We start from the raw sequence: 19,927 nt of genomic DNA, 5'->3' as shown, positions 1-19,927 counted from the left end.
AATGCCCGGGGGCCTCTGCTACGAACATACCTGGGATATGTTTACAGTGCGTTGTCTGGCTTAAAAGGGGCAGGAAGTGATTTTGGAGAACGCTCGTCTCTCTCTCTTTGTTGTTGTTGTCATTCTACTTCTCTGGCCAGGCCGCGAACCGGGGAGTCGCAGCGCCACCAGCTAGCACGTCTCTTAAAGGTGTCGACGGCTGGTGTTTAGAAACTGCGCTCGCGGTGTTGTTTGGTGCGGACCGCACCATTTTTTTGGTTTTCGATTTACAGAGCCTGGGCTGAACCCGAAAACCCAGATTTCTTTTTGCGGCGCACTAATAAAAGCGGCAGCTAACAGACGGTGAGGAGATATTCACTAATCTTTACACAACGTGTATTGCTTTAGAATCGCTTACTGCCCCTTTAACTGAACTCGACTGTCCTGATGACCTGAGCTATGGAGCTGGACGTCAACTGTCTCATTTAACCCCTGGGTTTGTCTACCTGGCTACGAACGCGTTCATGCAGAAGAGGTGGAGGTGTTATTAACAAAATTTCAAATAACCTTTGTTGAATTCAAATGAAGCTATAATACTAATTAGCTTATGTGTTTATGTAGCGTAATGCACTCTCCCTCTGTTTGTGAGAAAGTATTTTTCAAGTGGACACTTGAAAAGTAATATCTGCTGCGCTTTATTATTTGTCACGTTACTCTAAACTCGTTGTCTCAGTCAGGATCCTGTAGAATGATGACTCTGGTTATCCAGTGTTCTGATTGGTCAGTAGTTGGGGTAACGGCTCACTGTACGAGAATGGTCTCATGTGATATGGGTTTTCAGGCGTGCTAGTATTGACACATCGCTTTTGATGTGGAGCTAAAACACTTGTCTGGATTGAGATCCTGTCTTAAAATCTAAAATGTACGTCTCAGGCCTGGAGGCTTTACGATCTCCCCATTCGCTCACGGGCCTGGGGCTCCCACGTGAGGTTCCGTTGCAGTCAGTGAATACAAAGAAACGAAGGTGCCATCTCAGATTTTTGGTAGTTTCTCTTGTGTATTGACTCCAACCTCCAAATGCCTTTTCTCTTTTTTTCATGAAGTGCTCTCATATCTTGTATCCTGTGGTTTTTTATATTTCCATTATTTGTCCAATGTAGAACTTAAGAATCCAGAAATGGGTGATTGGCTCAAGTAGCCGTCCACCCCGCGTGCTGCATCTGCCTCGTAATGTCACGTTAAAGACGCTATATTCCACATTTCACAGACAAATCCTTTCAGCAACATTAACAAAACTTAAATGCAAATACGTGGCACCAACACAGTCATGATTTATCCGGTTGTTGTGCTGTAAACAAAAATAAACAACATATGGTTCAATAAATCTACAACTGTTTAAATACTGTTTTTTACTTTCCTCGCAGAGATCCTATTACTCTGCTGCCGCCGCGACAGCCTCAATCCCGCCGCGCAGGCGCCGATAAATTTTTATGATATCGCACCAAAGACTTGATGATTACTCTGTCAGATGCTGAGATATGTTGCATCAAGGGCTTCCAAACTCATTGCTTTTCATTGTTAGAATATGGAATTTCTCTTGGAGCTCTGCTCTAATTAGCCGACTTTCCTTTTCTCTCTGCCGTTAAGGTGTTACTGTACGGTTTGCTGGAGTTGATGAAGCACGTGAACATGTCATTTCCATCATGGTTGCATTCAAAACTACACAGTGACGTTCATACTGAAATCCCCTTCGCTTCTCTTTGCCTGACTGTGTCTCATTGACTGTCTTCTGTAGATCGTAAGAATACCAACCCATAGCTTAAACGAACACAGTCGGCTTTAATGACCACGGGCATGAGTGAAGTGGACTTTTCAGTAGCTTTCACCGAGAATCGTGCGTCTGTCATTGGAAATCCATGGGCAGGTGCCACTCAGTCACATCAGGACTCCTTCCCTCCAGAACACGCAGTATTGATTCCTCTCAACACTTGAGCCTCTGACTGAACCAATGAATGAACTTTCCTTCCGTCGCCCTCTCTTTTCCCGACCCCTCGGCGTCCTGCCCCTTTATTTTACAACCTCTCCTTCGTGCTCGTTTTCTGTCGCTGGCTCTCGTTTTTTTTTGTGCCAGTGATCATATAGCATGCTCAATAGCTCTGTAATCTAGGGAGATCAAGACCAACGGCACCCTCGTATCTGACTGTTAAATATGAAGCCGGCAGCCTGTGAGGTTAGTGTAGCATTGAGGACTGGAGGCAAGGAGGCGGGGCGGCTAGCCTGGCTGCATCCAAATGCAAAAAAAAAGAAAGAAGAGAAAGTGTGCCTACCTGCAACTGTAAAGCTGGACATCACTGTGTCTTATGCTGTGTTCACGAAATCCCAAGTTCAACCTTACTTCACTGTGGCGGTGTAGCAGATCAGGAAATGTTCTTAACACTCAATGTTGTGATCTCTCCTATGCCTTCCAAATTTCCGGGAGTTTGATCGCAAGCAAACGTTTGTGCTTATTTTCGTCATCCGTCATCAGTTCCTTCCACTTTGTCCGACAAACCTCATCTGAACAAAGACGCACGCAGGTAAACATGAACTGTTGAATGAAAAAAAAAAGGGCGCCATTCGTCATTCAATGACGTGAAATTTGCGTCTAGTCATGTCTTTGCATTGACTTTCCAGGAAATCTACTGACGCGAATAGTTTGCGTTGCGTCCGTTGTGAACACACCATAAAGCTGGACAACAGCTAACCTCACTGTGGGGAGGTAGTGGATCAGAAAATGTTCACCAGACTCAACGTTGTGATCTTTCCTATGCCTTATTTGTGTGTTTTGACTTTCCCACAGTTGGGTAAATGTGCTTTCAGGGTGTTGCTTACCGTATCAATGAAGTGCTAGTTAATTTCAAACTCCCCTGTCTTTCTCTAATCTCCAGACCGTTGGGTTGCCATGACGAGCGAGGAGGAGGAGGGCCCCAGCGTTGCAACATCAACAGCGGCGACACCGTCGGCGGCAGCGATCTCCAGGGCGGCGACAGCCGTATCCAGGGGCGACGGCGATGATGCTGTCACTTCCTCCTCCCCCCGCAGACCCTCCCCGCACCGCCGTCGCCCGCGTCCCGAGGAAAAGGAAGAGAAAGAGGAGGAAGTAGAGGAGGAAGGGATTATTCGAGAGGAACAAGAAGGAAGGATTGAGGAGGAGGAGGTGGTGGAGTGTGATGAAGAAGATGGCAGCAGTGACACCAGTGTGTTGGTGGTGCCCTACCCTGAGCTGGTACCTGTGGTCTTCTTCTGCCTCAAGCAAACGACCTTCCCCCGCAGCTGGTGCATCCGCATGGTCTCCAGTCCATATCCTTTTCGAAAAACCGTGAATGGTGATGGGTGTAAATTTTAAGGGATTATCTCCAGTAGTGTTCATCTTTGAACCTCTGAAAAATCCTCTTCGTTTCAACATTGTTCCATCTGCAGGTTTCAAAAGGAAACGTTACCTCTTCCAGAAGTTTCATTTCCCATTAGTCGGTGATGGATTAAGGTGTGAATCAACACGGTATGGCCTTTCACCTCACCTGACAAGTTCACAGCAGCATGAATATTTTCATTTAGCTGCGTTTCTTCCCTTTTTTAAATTTCAATTCACGTCAATGATTATCTCTAAGAAAAGAGCTAAGTTGAACGTTCCTTCTTTGTTGAAGCGTTTGCTCTGTGTGCGTGTGGTGCATGGGAAGCAGTATATAATTCCACGAGTATGGACGACATAAAGGGCCAGATACATTTTTGTGTCTGTTTTTCCATCTCAGATCTGATCTCATCAAACAGACGCAGCAGGTAGGAGTTGGACGTTTTCAAGGTTCACCTCTCTCCTTATAGGATACACATTCAAAGAACATGGACACAGATAATTGGTGGAGACATGTAAATATAGGTTGGTTACGTATTCTGCTGTTTTACTAATGTGAAGGTCAGTTTTTGCGTGGCTTTACCTTTGTTCTTCAGAATAATTCTATTGTAGTTACAAATGTAAAGCGGTTTGTGAGGGTCAACTTAAACTTCATTCCCTGGAGACATATTTTTCAGACAACACATCAACCAATGGCTATAATTTATGCTTATGCTTTTTCAATATTTATTGGTGTTTGCATTTTGAATTTTAGCAAAAGTTCCATCAACGTAATAGTTTTCTGAATCTGAAGCAGTAAGAAACTTGAGTTCACTGACAACCCAGATACTGGACCAGTTGTGTGTGTGTCATACTGTAGCTTTGTTTTAGAGGTTACAGGCCACAGTTTACAAGATTTCCTCTAATCTAGGCAAAGAAATACAAAACACAGTCAACACTTGCAGCAATGCCTTTACTGTAGAATTGCTACAGAAGTGCTGGATCCAGTAGAAGTTGCTGGCGTGGCTCAGGAGGCAGAGCAGCCGTCCAGTAATTGGAAGTTTCCTGGTCCAATCTTCCAGAGGGCCATTCGATAACACCGAACCCCCTTACCGCTCCTGATGCCGCGTCATCGCTTGATGAGACGTGCAGCGGTCGATTGCATGACGAAAGTAGTCAATTTACAAGCAGCGCTCTGTGTGAGCTGCACCCCACGTTCAGCAGACGATGCTCGTCAAGCGACCCGTAAGAGCAACACTTCTGTGTGACTCACCGGCAAACTCCCAAACCCACAGACATTGACGTGTCTGTAAGCAGTAACACCGCCGAGTGTAAAGAGTGAGGATGAGTGTGCGTTTTTTTAATGAAACAGCCATGAATATATTATTTGTCCATAAACAAGCAGCAACACTTTTCTTTCTAGGAAAGATGTCAACAGATACAAGTGATATCTTGAGACAGCGAAGCCGGAATGAGATGCAAAGATATTCTCTGTTTGTTGACATTTGAGCCTCGCTGTCTCTCCATTAAGCAGGCGTCAAGTCCACTTCTGTCTGGTCCTGATTTAAAACCGTCCTGATTTAAAACCGAATGGATGTTTGCCTCATAGGCAAACATCCATTCAGATCTAAATGAATCGTCCTCTCGAGGGAAATCTCTCAAATCAGAGGAACAAACACTTAGCCTAATTGTTTGTGTTTTGATCCTCTGTCTGTTCATCTGGACACAAGGCAACACTTGTTTCATGATATTCAGACTTGCACAGGAGCTATGCCAACATGAGGCGGGGGGGTATGTCATATTCAATGCTGCGTCGCCTGTGGCTTGTTTAGCTGTTAACGCGCTCCGCTTCATGTCGTGGACGTCAGTGTGAACAGAAAATCCTAGAATATTTGATCAAAGCAGCCGTTGAGGCTGCTGAATTTCTTGCCAATGAAATAATATCCACGTCATCCATGCTTGCAGCGTTGATCTAGAATTGGCAGTGTCGGTCAGGTTGCTCAGTCGGCTTTAGTGCCTTGACGATAATTTTGTAATGCCACGGTTGATTTCCTTACCTTAGGCTAGCACCACCGACAAGTCGAGATATCCAGTCTCCGTTTAAATATCTTCTCTCTTGAGGAACCGATTTGTGATTTTGGTCAGCTGATGAGGGAAGATTGCCATATACAGTCAAAATATACCACTGAAATACATTTTTTTTCACCAGATGAAATATACTATACCTCAAAAACTAATACCTATGCTCTCCTATAGCCTCTTTATTTTGAATTAAATGCAGACAACTGAATGAAGATGATTGATGACGGGTCTCCACTTCCTCCCACTGTACAAAAGTTAAGCGCCCACTTACACCTGCAACCATGCGTCAGTTGGACGGTACTAGCTGTCAATCACGCTGTATCCACGCCCCAATGCGTATTGTGCTTCGTCTATTTGACTCTAAATGAGACCACAATTTACTAAACTTACTTCATGCTGTATTGGAGAAGACCTAAAACTTAGCGATCGAGACCATTAAGTCCTCAGGCAAATGTTTACTGACAATATAAATCAAGTGAGAAGTAGTAGTTCTTCTGTCAGAGACTTCTATAGAAACATCCAGTGGAGTCGCCCTCTGCTGGTGATTCAAGAGAATACAGGTTTCAGGGACATTTCCGGTTTAGCCTCATTTACCGGAACTGGTGACGACGTCCATTTATATATCATCTCTGTCTAACATGCTAATGTTTGAGATTGCTTTTAGCAATAAAAAGTGCTCTATAAATGAAATTTATTATTATTATTATTAACGTTAGCTTGTTTAAGTGTCAGCAAGCTAATCCTAGCATGCAATTCTAGCTTTCTAATAGCTTGAGTTGACTGTACAACGACATTGTGTGGCTGATAGATATCGACTTTACTTGTGGTTTTGTTGCTTTAGGATGTTTTTTTAAAAGGTCTTACAAACCGCCCATTGTTTCCTCAAACAGAATAACCAGACTGTGAGACACAAGTGTAACTGCATGACAGGAAATACTGTACGAGTAAAAAAATAGATGTGAATGAAAAGGCTCGTACAGCATATTGACCTCGTCCACTTTCTCACATTGTGAGCTCTGATTGCTCGGCGCGGTGGATTGATCCACGAGCGAAACCTTCTTTGTGCGTGTGAAAACATTCAGTCCACTCGCTCTGCATGCATGCGTGGATGGGCTTCGTTTCATTTAGGAGGAATATTGGCATAACAAAAAAAAGGGGGGGAAAGAGAGAGACAAGGAAATCCTGTAATCTACCTCAGTGATTGAATGTGGAAATGAATAATGGATGAAGTTAAAATGAAGATTTAAGATATTTACACAACAATGCGTTTCAAAAGTTGTGCGAGGAAGGGTATACTTCAGAGTGTGGCAAATTGTGATTTTGACTTTGATAACATTTAATTCAAATGCAAGATCTGGAGAGGCCGTTGCACTCGTGAGCAACAGGTTGTAGATAGTTTCAACTATAAGCAGTTCGTTTGCATTCCATTGCACAATATATGATTAGGATGTGTAGCTCAGAAAGTGCAGAAAGGAGTAGACCAATATACTAAACTCAAAATTCAGGCAGCAAAAACGTAGAAAAAGTATGGTCGGAAACACTGTAGGGAACATGGTGGTAACAAAACAGACAAACTAACAAGGACGACTGGGGAGAATAGAGACTAGATACACAAGGAAGGCAGAGATTATTGGGCACAGGTGAAAAACATTAAGGCGTGGCAGATGACCGTTTAAGCGTGAAACGAGACAGACAGGAAGTAGAGCAAGTAAGAGACACAGGGTATGTACTACAAATTGAAACAGGAAATAAAACGTTTTAAAGTCCAAACCATCTGAACTTGGGCAGATCCTAACAAGAATGGACTATTAGAGACATTTCAGTACCTTTAGTTGCACTTTCACTTCTGGATAAAGTTTGGAATTCCTCTGGACGTACAACACAACAATGATGTACAAAACATTTGTCTTTAACATTGATGTTATGAAAAGACAATCCTTAGTGATGGGCATCTTGCATTTTGACATGCAGCCTACTATTTCTTTCCTTCTTTTTTGGGGGGTCGTAGAGCTCCAAGTTTCTCTGCCGTCTCTTACCACTAATGGCCAGACTGGTTAGGTGGAGAGGAGCGGTGCAGCCGCAGCGATGCGGGTGGGAATTGAACATTTTAAGTTGAGTGATCCGCGGCGACCTGGGAGGAAATTCGTGGGGGAACTCTGACAAACTCAAGGAGCGTGACTTGAAATAGGGGAGCTTTTTATCATACGAGATGATAAAACGAAAGAAGATGGAGTTCAAGTTGCAGAGCTAACAGGAAGATGAAATGAAAAAGACTGTGGTTTGGAAGCGGGGTCTAAAAGGAGAGAACAATAGGCTCAGAGTTTTAAGGCTTTCATGTCTGGGTTTAAGGAGTTCTGTGTTTGCTGCTGGCTCAGCTCCTCGTCCTCCTCTCTGCTTCGGTCTCAGTCACTCTACTTCTCTCCGAAACAGTGAATCATGAGCAGTTTTCGTTGCGTTCAATCATTATTTCAAGACTTGTAGGCAGTCAGTGAGGCGGAGAAGAATAGTTGGCAGTCAGACATTAAAAACACAATGCTTCTGGCATGGCAATGAAGTCGCTGACTTCCCTGGTGTTGGTTCTCAGTGTGATGTACTGTACCACCAACCCTGTTACAATACAGGAAGTCATTTGGAAGAAAAAATGCCCCAATTATTATTTCCTCCAGCCACAATTTACAGCAATTTGATTTATGTATCCACTCTGTCACGACCAAAAAACTGAATCGTATTAAATCAAACCCAAAGGCAAACATCCATTCTCTGTTATGCTGAAAGAAATGGTTGTTAGACAGTTTACAAAGGTGCTAAAGATAAATACTTGAGTTGGAGCTGAGCTTTTCATGGTTCCACACTGTGCAGCACATTCAAACTGAGCTGCTGCCAGCAGTCTGCAATCCCTGTGAAATTGCTATTTGTTTTTGCTAAATTGAGCATCTCCCTTGCTAAATCGACTGCAAAGTTACATAGGAAATTAAAGAAGAAAAATTTAAACATCAAGGCAAACACGTCAAGGTCTGTGGTTTCTATCCCCACTACTCCCCAACAGAGCCGTGATTGTATCCACTTCTGTGTGATGCGACGCTGGGCTGAAAGTGAGCGTAGAGCCGCTGAATATCATGTTAACCAGGTCTCGGGGAAAGAGACTACACAGGCGAGTTTGTTCACACAGAGAGGAGATGATCAGAACAGCATGGGTGGAGGGGTGGGGGATTAATGGAGATGATTTCAGAGGCTTAAAATGTTGAAATGCTGCTCTCTACATCTAAACCTGTACCTGTGGATCGGGAAAGAGGCGAGGACGAGGGATGGAGATACAGAATGTGGAGATATGAAGGCAGAGAGGAGAGAGAGAAGAGAAGCGGGCTGTGCAAAGGGAAACAGAGCACGTAGAGTGAATATATATATATATATATATATATATATATATATATATATTCACTCCAAACCAAATGTAATAGCAAGGGGAAGGTCAGATTAATAGCTTCCCATTCACTTTCAATCTCCTCTGGACCAACACATGTGCCCCATGTGCTTCACTGGCATTACCGCAACACACACACACACACACACACACACAATATATATGAAAATAAGGTCCGTCAAAGTTCACACGTATTTGTGCGAAAGCGTAGGATGTCCGTACGTTTGAGTTCAAAGAATGGCTCCATGAAAAATAGAATGAGAGATAGAGCTCTTTGATATTTCTCTCATATACTTGAATCTGTATGACTCTCCTACATCCATCTGTTCATCACAGACTGATACCACTAATGAGCATCCACCCCTGGTCACGTGGTTTTACGTCCGGCTGCTGATTGGTCTGGCGATTAGCAGCGGTTTGATGCGCCCTGGTGCCTGTAATGGGGATGTTTGGACGAGACTTTTCACACTTAAAAATGATATGGGGTTTCAAGCGTGGCATGCGTACATTACATTGAGATAACTACATTTTAATTAACGGGGTGTCATAAATCAGGTTGGGTAATGGGTATCCTATCAGGTTGGCTTCTCAATTGCCTTGCCATGGGAGAGGGAAAAAAAAGTGAGATGAATCTACGTTTAATGCAAATTGACATTTCCGGAGTAACTGTTGAACTGGAGAGGAACGGATGGGGGGTGATTGGATTCATGCGGCTAAACAGGACAGAATTGTGTCATTCAAGGATTTCTGCTCTACAAAATCAATGTAATTGCTTAAATAAATTTTCTGGCCGTGGGTGCAGGTGATTACTGAAGAGTATTAGGGCCAGGCATAAGAAAGAAAAGGGGGGGAGATTTTTATTTATTTATTTAAAGCTACAGTGTGTAATATTTAGGAGAACTTATTCACAGAAATTGAATAAATTGTCCATAACTATTTGTTCATTTATGTATAATCACCTGCCACAAAGACCCCATGTTTTTTCGTCAACTTTGAATGAGTTAAATATAATTACATGAGGTGGTCGCCATGTTTGTTACATCGCTTTGAATACGGTTGTTGCATAAAACGGTCCAGAATAAGTCGCATTCGCGTTGAATTTTCAGCTCTGCTGGAAATGGAATTAGCAGTGCCCCACCATAAAGTGTCCCTGTCGGGTGATCAGTGTGTTGCGGTTTGCAACTTTACCACCAGATGACGCCAGAAAATTAAAACAATTACACACTGGGGCTTTAAAATTTCCAAAATAAAGTCGGAATGTTGAGAATAAAGTCGAAATATCGACATTTCAGTTGAAATATCCCCAAACGTCCGTGTTGTGGTACCAGTTCGGCTGTCACACATCCACGTTAACTAACGTTAGCAAAGCTACGCTAGCTTCGGTAACTGCGCGGCTTTCATCTTTTCAATCACACATTTTGACTTTATTATCGCCATTTTCGACTTCATTCTCGAAATAGTATTTCAACTGTGTTCTCGACATTTCGACATTTTCGAAGTGCAAAATAAAAAAAATCTTCCCCCTCTCATTTGTTTCCCCTCATGCCTGGCCCTGATACTCGTATGCCGTACAGGTGATACCGTTAATGTTGTCTTAAAGTACAGGGGCTCAGCAGGCGAGAGAGTGTTCTGCGCGGTTCACTGCTCCCCAATAAGCTTCGCTGATCGAACGTGTATGATTCAGCCTTAGTCTTAGTCTTTGTGAGGAAATTAAAAATGGATCTTCTTTATTGAAGACTTGGCAATTTGTGTTCTTGTTTGACAATGATCTGAAAAGCCCTTTGAGACGGTAATTGGTGTCTGTGCGAGTAGAATTGACTTGAAGAGACCGGTCTCCGCCTGGCAGGGCTCTGTATTGGATGACGTGCTCTGCTGTTGCTCTTGGCATAAGTTTGTGCAGCTTCCATCTGCTTTGCTTTGAAAGTTGTTTTTTTTTTGGGGGGGGGGGGGTACAATACAATACAATAAATATGTATTATATATATATATATATATATATATGTATTATATATATATATATATGTATATATATATATATATATAATACATATTTATCTTCACAAATAAAACAAAACACCACATAAGTAAAACCACATAAAAATAACATTAAAAAATAAGAAGTATGACCAACCATAGAGAAGATAAAAACTAGGATTATCTTAAATTAGGAAATGTAGTACGATAAAAGTACATTTTAAGCTTTGATGAAAGGAAGCTACTTGTAACTGCATGACTCTGTCCATGTTGTCAGCGTTGAAAATCCAGAAAAAAAAAAATTCCAATTACATTAAACCTCTGGCGAGTGTAATTTATTTACTGGACTCAGGTGACGCAACATTGGTTTGCTTGTGTTTTGCAAAACTTTTGAGGAATGATGCATTTCACTCCTGTATTCCAGCCACCAAATATTAAATTGTTTGGATTTCAAAGGGGGGAACTACACTTGTTGCCCAAAAACTAAATGGCTCATTTGATATTGACTGACCTAGACGAAGACTTCATCAGTCAGAGGGGATGACGCGTTCACACCATAGGCAGAGAGAATTTCTTCGATTTTAGAATTCTGCCATAAGATAATTTGTGCTCACTCACACGAGTAAACATAACCCTGCAATATTCGCCTGCTCTCCTTCAACCACTGACGTCAGTGATGAAATCTCAACACTATCTCACTTTCGCGACACTGCGTCACACTTTCAACTCAAGCAGGTGAAGCGAATGACGCAAAATTCCCTTAGACGCCATCTCAGCAAAAAAACCCCCCAAAAAACTACATTACTATAATTAAAAAAACTATGCCATTATATTGCCTTGTGAAAAATCTGATTTCATGCTTACTTTTTTCCCCCATTCACACAGGTCTGACTGAATAATAAATAAATATATTACTTATATTTATTACCCAATCATATTAATATCTGTACAAAAACTGGTTTCACATCCTGGTCAAAGACTCAAAATAGTAGTTTTTCCAGTGTGTTTGGTATGTGTGTATGCATGTATAAATGCATGTATGTATGCATGTATGTATGCATGTATGAATGCATGTATGCAGCGGTCAGCGTTTCCACCTATAGGAAAAAAGATACACCTCGTGGTTTGTGTTGCTGGAGGGAATAGAGCCGACAGCTGGTCTCCCTCTTTGGGACACTCTTGTCTCAGGACTGTGCATACGGCACGGACGTTGAAGCGGAACCTTATTTGTGAAGACGTGCCGGAGTGGACAGTGCTGAAGCTGTGATGGGGGAAAAAAAGAGAAGACATCTTCTGTCTTCATCCCTTTGTTTCCATCCTGCACAGTTTCTTCTTCCGCTCCACTTAAATTCACCCTCCTCCTCCTCCTCTCACCGTCTTGACGGTGGCTCTCTCCCTGCCACTGTGCTTATGCTAATGCTGGTATTAATCATTATGATAATGCGACTGTTAATCACTATGTTAATGTCACTGTACCTTCCCTGTCAAACCGGTGCCAAGGCTCTTCACACAAGGGGCCTGCCGTCGCCTCGATTCTCTCAGCATTCGGCCTCTCTTGTCTCGTAGAAATTTAATCCATTTTTTAAAATATTTTTCTTAAGCGTGGTTTTTCCCTAATCTTCCTCACCGCTTCACTCCCCTCTTTACTTTCTCCCACTGGACTCTTAAATGTCCCCGTGTTCATCTTCCGCTTAATTTTACAATTGGCCTTAATATTGCAGATGCGGTTCACAAACTAAAATTAAAGGTGACATTGTTTTTTAAGTGCTTTAATCAACCGCTTTAAGTCAAATACACACACACATATATATATTTGTTTTCTGTGTCTGCTCATTATTCCTGTGAGGTTTTCCTACCTACCCCCCCTCCTCCTGTCCAATGTTTGCTGCCACATGTTGACAGTGGTGTGACGCAGACGGGGAGTAGGCACCCACGAGGAAATCCCACTGATGGTGTGTGTGTGTGTGTGTGTGTGTGTGTGTGTGTGTGTGTGTGTGTGTGTGTGTGTGTGTGTGTGTGTGTGTGTGTGTGTGTGTGTGTGTGTGTGTGTGTGTGTGTGTGTGTGTGTGTGTGTGTGTGTGTGGACAGCGAGAATAGGATCAGTCATGCATGATTGTGTGTTTTTGTTAGTCTATTTTCATATTTTCAATAGAGGGAGAGAGAGAGGAGAGTGAGAGAGAGAGGAGAGTGAGAGAGAGAGGTGAGAGAGAGGAGAGAGAGAGGAGAGTGAGAGAGAGAGGAGAGAGAAGAGAGAGAGAGGAGAGAGAAGAGAGAGAGAGAGGAGAGAGAGAGAGAGGAGAGAGAGAGAGGAGAGTGAGAGAGAGGAGAGAGAGGAGAGTGAGAGAGAGAGAGAGAGAGAGAAAGAGAGTGTGTGTGTGTGTGTGTGTGTGTGTGTGTGTGTGTGTGTGTGTGTGTGTGTGTGTGTGTGTGTGTGTGTGTGTGTGTGTGTGTGTGTGTGTGTGTGTGTGTGTGTGTGTTACCAGTGATTGTTAGTGACAGCAGTCGTCAAAACCGGGCACCACCACTTCCTGTCAACGCCAAGCCGAGAACAGTGGATCCAGAATGAGAACATGAAGAAGTGGCTATACGTCAGAAAATCCTCCGTTTAGTTCTTTGATTTTTTTTTAGACGCGCTTTCAAAGCAACTGTGTTTGAAGATTGGATAATCTGGCACTGAATTATAAAACTTGCTGAATTACAAGCAGCTATTTCTTTTCAAACGGGAGATTCAGTTATTTGAAAAGGACAAAACCTTAATGGAGTAAATTCTGCCGGCTCCATGCACGGCGTCTTTTATCACGGCTTTTGGCGGATCCCGTCTCGCTGGAACAGACGATCTGTTCCTCGGCGGAAGCTGTTTCGATTCACTTTAATAGTCGACCTTTCCCCCAGATAACCGTTCCGCTGCGTCCAGAGGTTTCACTTCCTGCAGCAGTCAGAGCACAACATTAGCGATGGCACGGACAAATGACATGCCTTAATAAAAATGTCTGAGGCCTGCGGAACAGAGCGGCAAGTATTTTTAGTTTAATTTGCTGAGTCTCGGAGTGGAGTGTAAAACATCAGTTGGAGTGGGCTGCAGAGAGGCAGAGACAGTAGAGATTTAAAAAATTAGTTTGCAAACCCAGAGTCGTATTTTAATCTCTCAAATGTGTTCAAAATTAATGGTGCTCCCTTTAGCCTTTCGGTTATTACATCCGTTTTGACTGAAGCACTCTTCTGGCTCTACACACTCTAATTTATAGTGAATGTCCGTGGGTTGGGTTTGTTGGCCAATCTTTATGATTGGTTTATGGCACCAGACACTTAAAAGGTCAACGTTCTTACCGGTCTGATGTATATTTTGTAAATGATGGTCCCATCTAGAGTAAAATGGGAGCACTGCATGCATAGGAGCGTGGATACAGTGTGATTGACAGCTGGTAGCATCCAATAGGTGTAGGGTTGGCAGGTGTAGGTGGACGATCTCTCAGTCAGGCCCCTCCCCCGCTCCTCCAAATATGGTTACTTCTGGTTTTGATCAAAACCAAGATGGCGCTGGCCAAAATGTTAAACTCAGGGCTTCTAAACGGCAGCTCACAAACCAATTCGTGACGTCACAGTGGGTTGCAATTTTGGGTTTTGCCAAAAAAACTCACTGTCAATATGGTTATATACTTTGGTTACGTCCTGCCCTGGCTTAAAATTCTGTAATTATAGCATATTACAAATTAAATGAGGTGTACCTTTCAAATTTGACCAAACAATGTTGCCAGAGAATTATTAACCTCTGTTTAGTTTATTTATTGTCTTTCCTCATACCACATGATCTTTTTACACTGCAGGTCAGATTGCCCCTTAATGCCCTCTGTCACCTATGACCCCTCTGGGCCTCTGGGTAAGATAGAGCTCATTTCTGTTTATCCTCAAGTCCAACCCCTTTTTCTAGGCTTAAAAATTCACATACTTCATCACAATTCCATGGATCGATTTTATCCTCTCTTTTTTTGGTTTGTTGCCTCGGCCTCTCACAGCTTCGCAGTCCTCTGCGGCGCAGCTCGTCCCATTGCGCTTATGAGTGTCATCTATAATTTTTAAGCCATTTGTTTAGAGGGGGTGATCAATAATTCGATGGGGACGTCGATGGTTCTCTGAACCGTCGGGTGGACGGTATTGATCGGATAGATGTGGTCTAGCTGGATTTTCTTGAGCTCCTTTGTGACTTCGTCAGTGGATCATTGAGCTTTTGTTACTCTGCTTTTGATCGTTCATCTCCCGCCGTGATGGTTATAATATTGGACACTTTCGGACAAAGGGCACTTGAATGAAGAGTAACAGCTCTTTGTACTTCAGTTATTGGTGATCGTTCATCATTACTGTAACGTGTAAAGTGAAGACATTTAAATAAAAAGAAGAATGTTTAATTACTAAGCAACCTTCACATTTACCTTAACACCTCATCAACAAGGTGATGTAATTGGACTCGAATTGAGACTATAGACCAGCTAAATGTGTGGTTCTAAAATTATTTCAGCTAACATTGTACAAAAAGTTGTGAAGTCATGTATATCTACGCTTATTACTGCTTGAGTTGATTACCATACCTATAATTATTAATTTCCCATGTCTTTTACCCCTGACAATCTAATTAGCAGCTGCTAACAGTTAATGCCATGCTAGCTGTTTTTTTAAAACCTCAGCAGACTATACCTCATATGTATCCTACTTTTACATCATAAACTAAGTGCTTGTAATATATATTTTGCCAAGTTGCTTTAGTTAATGAGCTACTGTAGCTAGCTGCTAGCCCATTACACGTAGCCACCCTCCTCACTTCAGCAAATCTAAGCTGCTAGCGTGTGGCTATATTGTAGCTATTAGCTGGTTTGTTGGGGCCACTGGCTCGAAGATTGAAGCAACCAATGTCACCAAGAATTGTGTAACTTCTCAGTGTGTTTGTTTTTATAATTACAAGTTATTTCATTCCATCTGCATAACAGAGAGCTTCCACTCTGTATCTTGCGATACATTAATCGCGTTTCCTTTTGACGTCCGTCGTGAAAGTGACAAACAATTCCTGTTTCGCGCGTGTATCGCATATTTCCCCGTGTCGCCTTTTTGCGTGCGACAAAACATACTTTAAACTCCTTCCTTGTCCGTATCCTTCTTTAGCCAGGATGGCTAATGGCTAACGGTTATGCGGCACACGTAGTCACCCGCCACAGGAAGTAAACAAAATGCGCCAATGGCGTTACAATTTTTTTAACGCGTTATTTGTGAACTATTTAACGCGTTAATGTTGACAGCAATAGTAATTAGCCATGTTAATGTAGTCAAAAAGAGAAAATGGCAGCTAGCTAGCATAGCTACAATAGGTACTATTTAACTTATTTAGTTTTTTAGTTGGACCGCATAAGTTGAACATCATAAATATCAGATGTTAGATTTTTTTGGGTCAATGCATGCACTGTATTCTCCAAACTATTTTTATTATTAGTCATTGTTTGTGGTTGATATTTTACTTTTACTGCGACTGAGCATGTGTCAGTAAGACTCTTGTTTTTGTTTTTTACCACAGATTGTGGTGGGAGGTTTTGTTTGACATTTTCACACCCACACCAGTTCGGGGCAAGGACTGTATATAAAGATGGATGACATGACTGGATCCCACCTGCTGACGGATGGCAACAGTAGCTCTATATGTCAAGCAGTTCAGCAAATGCCCACCCAGTGTCAAATAATGTCACATTTTTGGAAGCAAGTAAAGTCTACTAAAGAATAGTGTTGTGAGTGAAAATTGCACTAACACATACGATCAGCGTTATTTATTCAAGTTCAACAACTGAACAAAGAACTTAAGCAAGTAGTCAGTTAACGCCCAGATGTTGACCCCTGCAGATTTAATTCACTGTACATCTCCTCCCTGTGAGTCATAACCCCACCTCGCCCCGTATCCCCCGCCGCCCCAGACAGCCCTGCACCGTTGATGCCGCGTATTGCCGCTCCGCCATCACGCTGGTTGCTGCCAATACGTATTATTGTCAGTTCGACATCGCCCACTGAGCCTGCGGGCGCCGTAATAACACAATGGCTCCTGTAGAGAGAGATGGTTGCAGGGAGCGTACGGGCATGTGACAAGTGTCGGCGGAGGTGAGCAGCCGCCGCTTAAGGAACCACAGACCCCGGTAATTAGCTCAGCGGGCTCCTGTGCAGGGCCTGGATGTGAGTGAGTGATTGTGTGATTCCCAGCATAGCTTCAACAAACTTCAACCTGAACAACCAATCACAATAAAGTCACCTGTGTGAGCGTGCAACATCTGCCGTATGTAGACTTAAAAGCAGAATCTATTTAGCTAATGCAAACTAGATATAGAAATAGATACTTTATTTATCCCAAGCTGGGAAATTCCGGTGTAACAGCAGCACGTTTCACAACAGCACACGTTCAAAATATATATAATGTATACTACACACATAAATGTAAAATATATAGGAATTGCAAAAGATAGGCTGTAGAGAATAAGATTAATACATATAAAGAATTTACGGGAAATATTAAGAGTGGAGTGCTGCAGTAGTGTGCAGAGGAACGTTGTAACATGAAGGTGCAAATGGTGCCAGGATTTATGTTTTATGTTTAGTTTAAACTAGTTGTATAAGGATGTGACTGTATAGAAACAGAAAAATATATCCTATATATATATATATTTTTCTAGCAATTCCTTGAGGCTATGAGGGGAAAACTGCAGATTGTAGTAAACTGTACAGTATGAAATGACACAGGTGAACGATACGTTACAGAAAAATAATATCATTTTTATTTTTTAGGGCACTAGTTCAGAAGGAAAATACATCCTTGTCTGGGATATTTAGGACCAGAAACTCTGATATAAACAAAGTGCGAAACTGAGAAAGACTCAAATGAAGCCATTCTCCCAACTTTTGGTAAATGACAGTCATTAGTCTGTCATCAACACTCGCCTCCCATGATGGCTGTCTGCATGGTGCTATCTTGGGACCTGTTGACTGGCATGTGTTAATGTGTTAATGTGCTGCGTGTGCACGTTTGTCTACCTTTTGTTCCCGAGAACCGACGTTTGTGTCTCAATTTAGGAAAGCCTCCCGTCGACACTTTGTTCCCGCAGACGCCACACTTTGTTCCTCTCGTTGCGGCCGCGAATATTGATATGTCACCTTGTTATGCCGTCGGCAAATTACGGCGATAATTGAGGAGGGAGCACGCGCTCGTTCTGCCGGTTTTGGACTAATTGGCCGCCGTACACGGAGATGATGTCAGAGGGAGGCAGAGAGGGAGAGACGAGGAGAGGAAGGAAAATATAAACTTAAAGGGCAAAGTAGAAGGGAAAACAATAAGACGTTGAGTGACAGTGAATTCAAAGTCAACTTGGATCTCATTTTTAAAGTATGTGGCGGACGTAACTATTGTTGAATAAAAAACAAAACAATGACCAAGAGAGAAAGAAAAAAATGTGAAGGATGACAATCATTCCGCAGCAGACTGACTTCCTGGCTCAATAATCAAATACTCCAACTGATTTCTTTTAACAAGAAAAGGTTCTGTATTATTACATATTCTATAATATTCTACAATATTTATATTTATATGCTTTAATTGATAAGTTTGATAAATATACGTGAAGGTGAATTTTGACATGAGAACGTGTTTGTAAGAACTGGAAGGAGAGGCTTTGTTTTTAGACTGAGCAAACTATAGAATAGAATTATAATGCATAGTAAAAACGACAGAAATACGTTATGTTATATTTTGTTTTTTGTGCTACAACAAAACCTTTAGTCCATTTCCTCATATGTTCTTTCATCAATGGCTGGATTGCGTAACAGCTGGTCAGTCTGGGACCGCTCTCCGTTACACAAGCCTGGCAACGCTGCCGGCAGGATGGAAATAGCGAGCGACAGTGTCCGTGGGCGGGAGTGGAAACCTACACACTCAACATCCGCATCATATTACCAACCGAAACTACATCACGCGGAAAAGAGAGGAAACAAAGGGAAGGAAGGAAGGGAGGGCGCGAAAAAAACAACCTGTTAAATAAAATCCAAACAAAACAAAGCAAATAAAAAAAAAAATCCCACCATTTGCTTACTGCAGACTGATCTCCCTGCTTCTTCCATTCCCCCCGGTATCACACGTCCACTGCTAAAAGACGCCTAAGATGGCAACTGTCAGTTAACCTGTAGAACTTGTATCTGTCTGTCAGCAAATGAACTCATAGTGCACCGGCAATCCCACCGCAGCCTTGTATCTGTCTTCTGTGTGTGTGTGTGTGTGTGTGTGTGTGTGTGTGTGTGTGTGTGTGTGTGTGTGTGTGTGTGTGTGTGTGTGTGTGTGTGTGTGTGTGTGTGTGTGTGTGTGTGTGTGTGTGTGTGTGTGTGTGTGTGTGTGTGTGTGTGTGTGTGTGTGTGTGTGTGTGTGTACAGTTTTACTCTTTGGGTTTGATCTCCTGCTGAACCGGCAAATACGAAAAGAAAGAAAAAAGATTAATGAATCATTATTAAACCAAACTGTTTGATGAATGGCAGCGTAACTAAGACTCTATCACACAGACTGGATCCTTGATGAAGATACCAAATAATGGACCGAGCACCTCATTGACTAAAACACACACAGACACACACACACACACACACACACACACAGAGCAGGGTTCCTTATATATATTTTTTTTAACTTTTTATTTTTCTGTCGGCACTGGTTGCCACAGCAACAGGGCAGAGCTCCTCTCAGGGAATCCTTTGGCAGATGTGCACTGGCCGACTGGGGGGTGAGAAGGAGTGGGAGACGCAGAGAGAGAGAGCACGTGCGTGCGTGCTCTCTTCTGACCTGACAGCTTCGGGAAAGGAGAAGCTGACACGAGATGCTGTGAAGCATTACCGTGTGATATCCCATGACATTTACTGCTGTCCAGTCCAACACACACACACACACACACACACACACACACACACACACACACACACACACACACACACACACACCATCCTCCTCCCGTTATCCAGTCAGCTGTACTGGATCGAAGAACCCCTGATGGAAAATTCCAGGAAAGGAAAAGAGCTGCCAGCGTCTCTAAACATTATACAGTGAT

The 19,927-nt window shown here is 42.7% G+C and overlaps 1 protein-coding gene across 4 annotated transcripts in view; it reads left to right on the top strand.

Annotated features, from left to right (window-relative positions):
• The window catches only part of LOC118312704 (voltage-dependent T-type calcium channel subunit alpha-1I-like), a 176,677-nt gene that overhangs the window by 46,220 nt on the left and 110,530 nt on the right, over nucleotides 1-19,927 (top strand). For all 4 annotated transcript variants that reach the window (XM_047333995.1, XM_035637532.2, XM_047333994.1 and 1 more), the window contains one exon: nucleotides 2,907-3,318. In XM_047333995.1, the coding sequence (XP_047189951.1) occupies nucleotides 2,907-3,318 (412 nt within the window). The remainder of the gene's footprint in view (nucleotides 1-2,906; nucleotides 3,319-19,927) is intronic.

The sequence above is a fragment of the Scophthalmus maximus genome, chromosome 8 (assembly GCF_022379125.1).
Source record: "Scophthalmus maximus strain ysfricsl-2021 chromosome 8, ASM2237912v1, whole genome shotgun sequence".
NCBI classification, from domain to species: Eukaryota; Metazoa; Chordata; class Actinopteri; order Pleuronectiformes; family Scophthalmidae; genus Scophthalmus; species Scophthalmus maximus.
The sequence above is the reverse complement of the archived record's forward strand: the minus strand, read 5'-3'. Positions and strand labels throughout refer to the sequence as shown.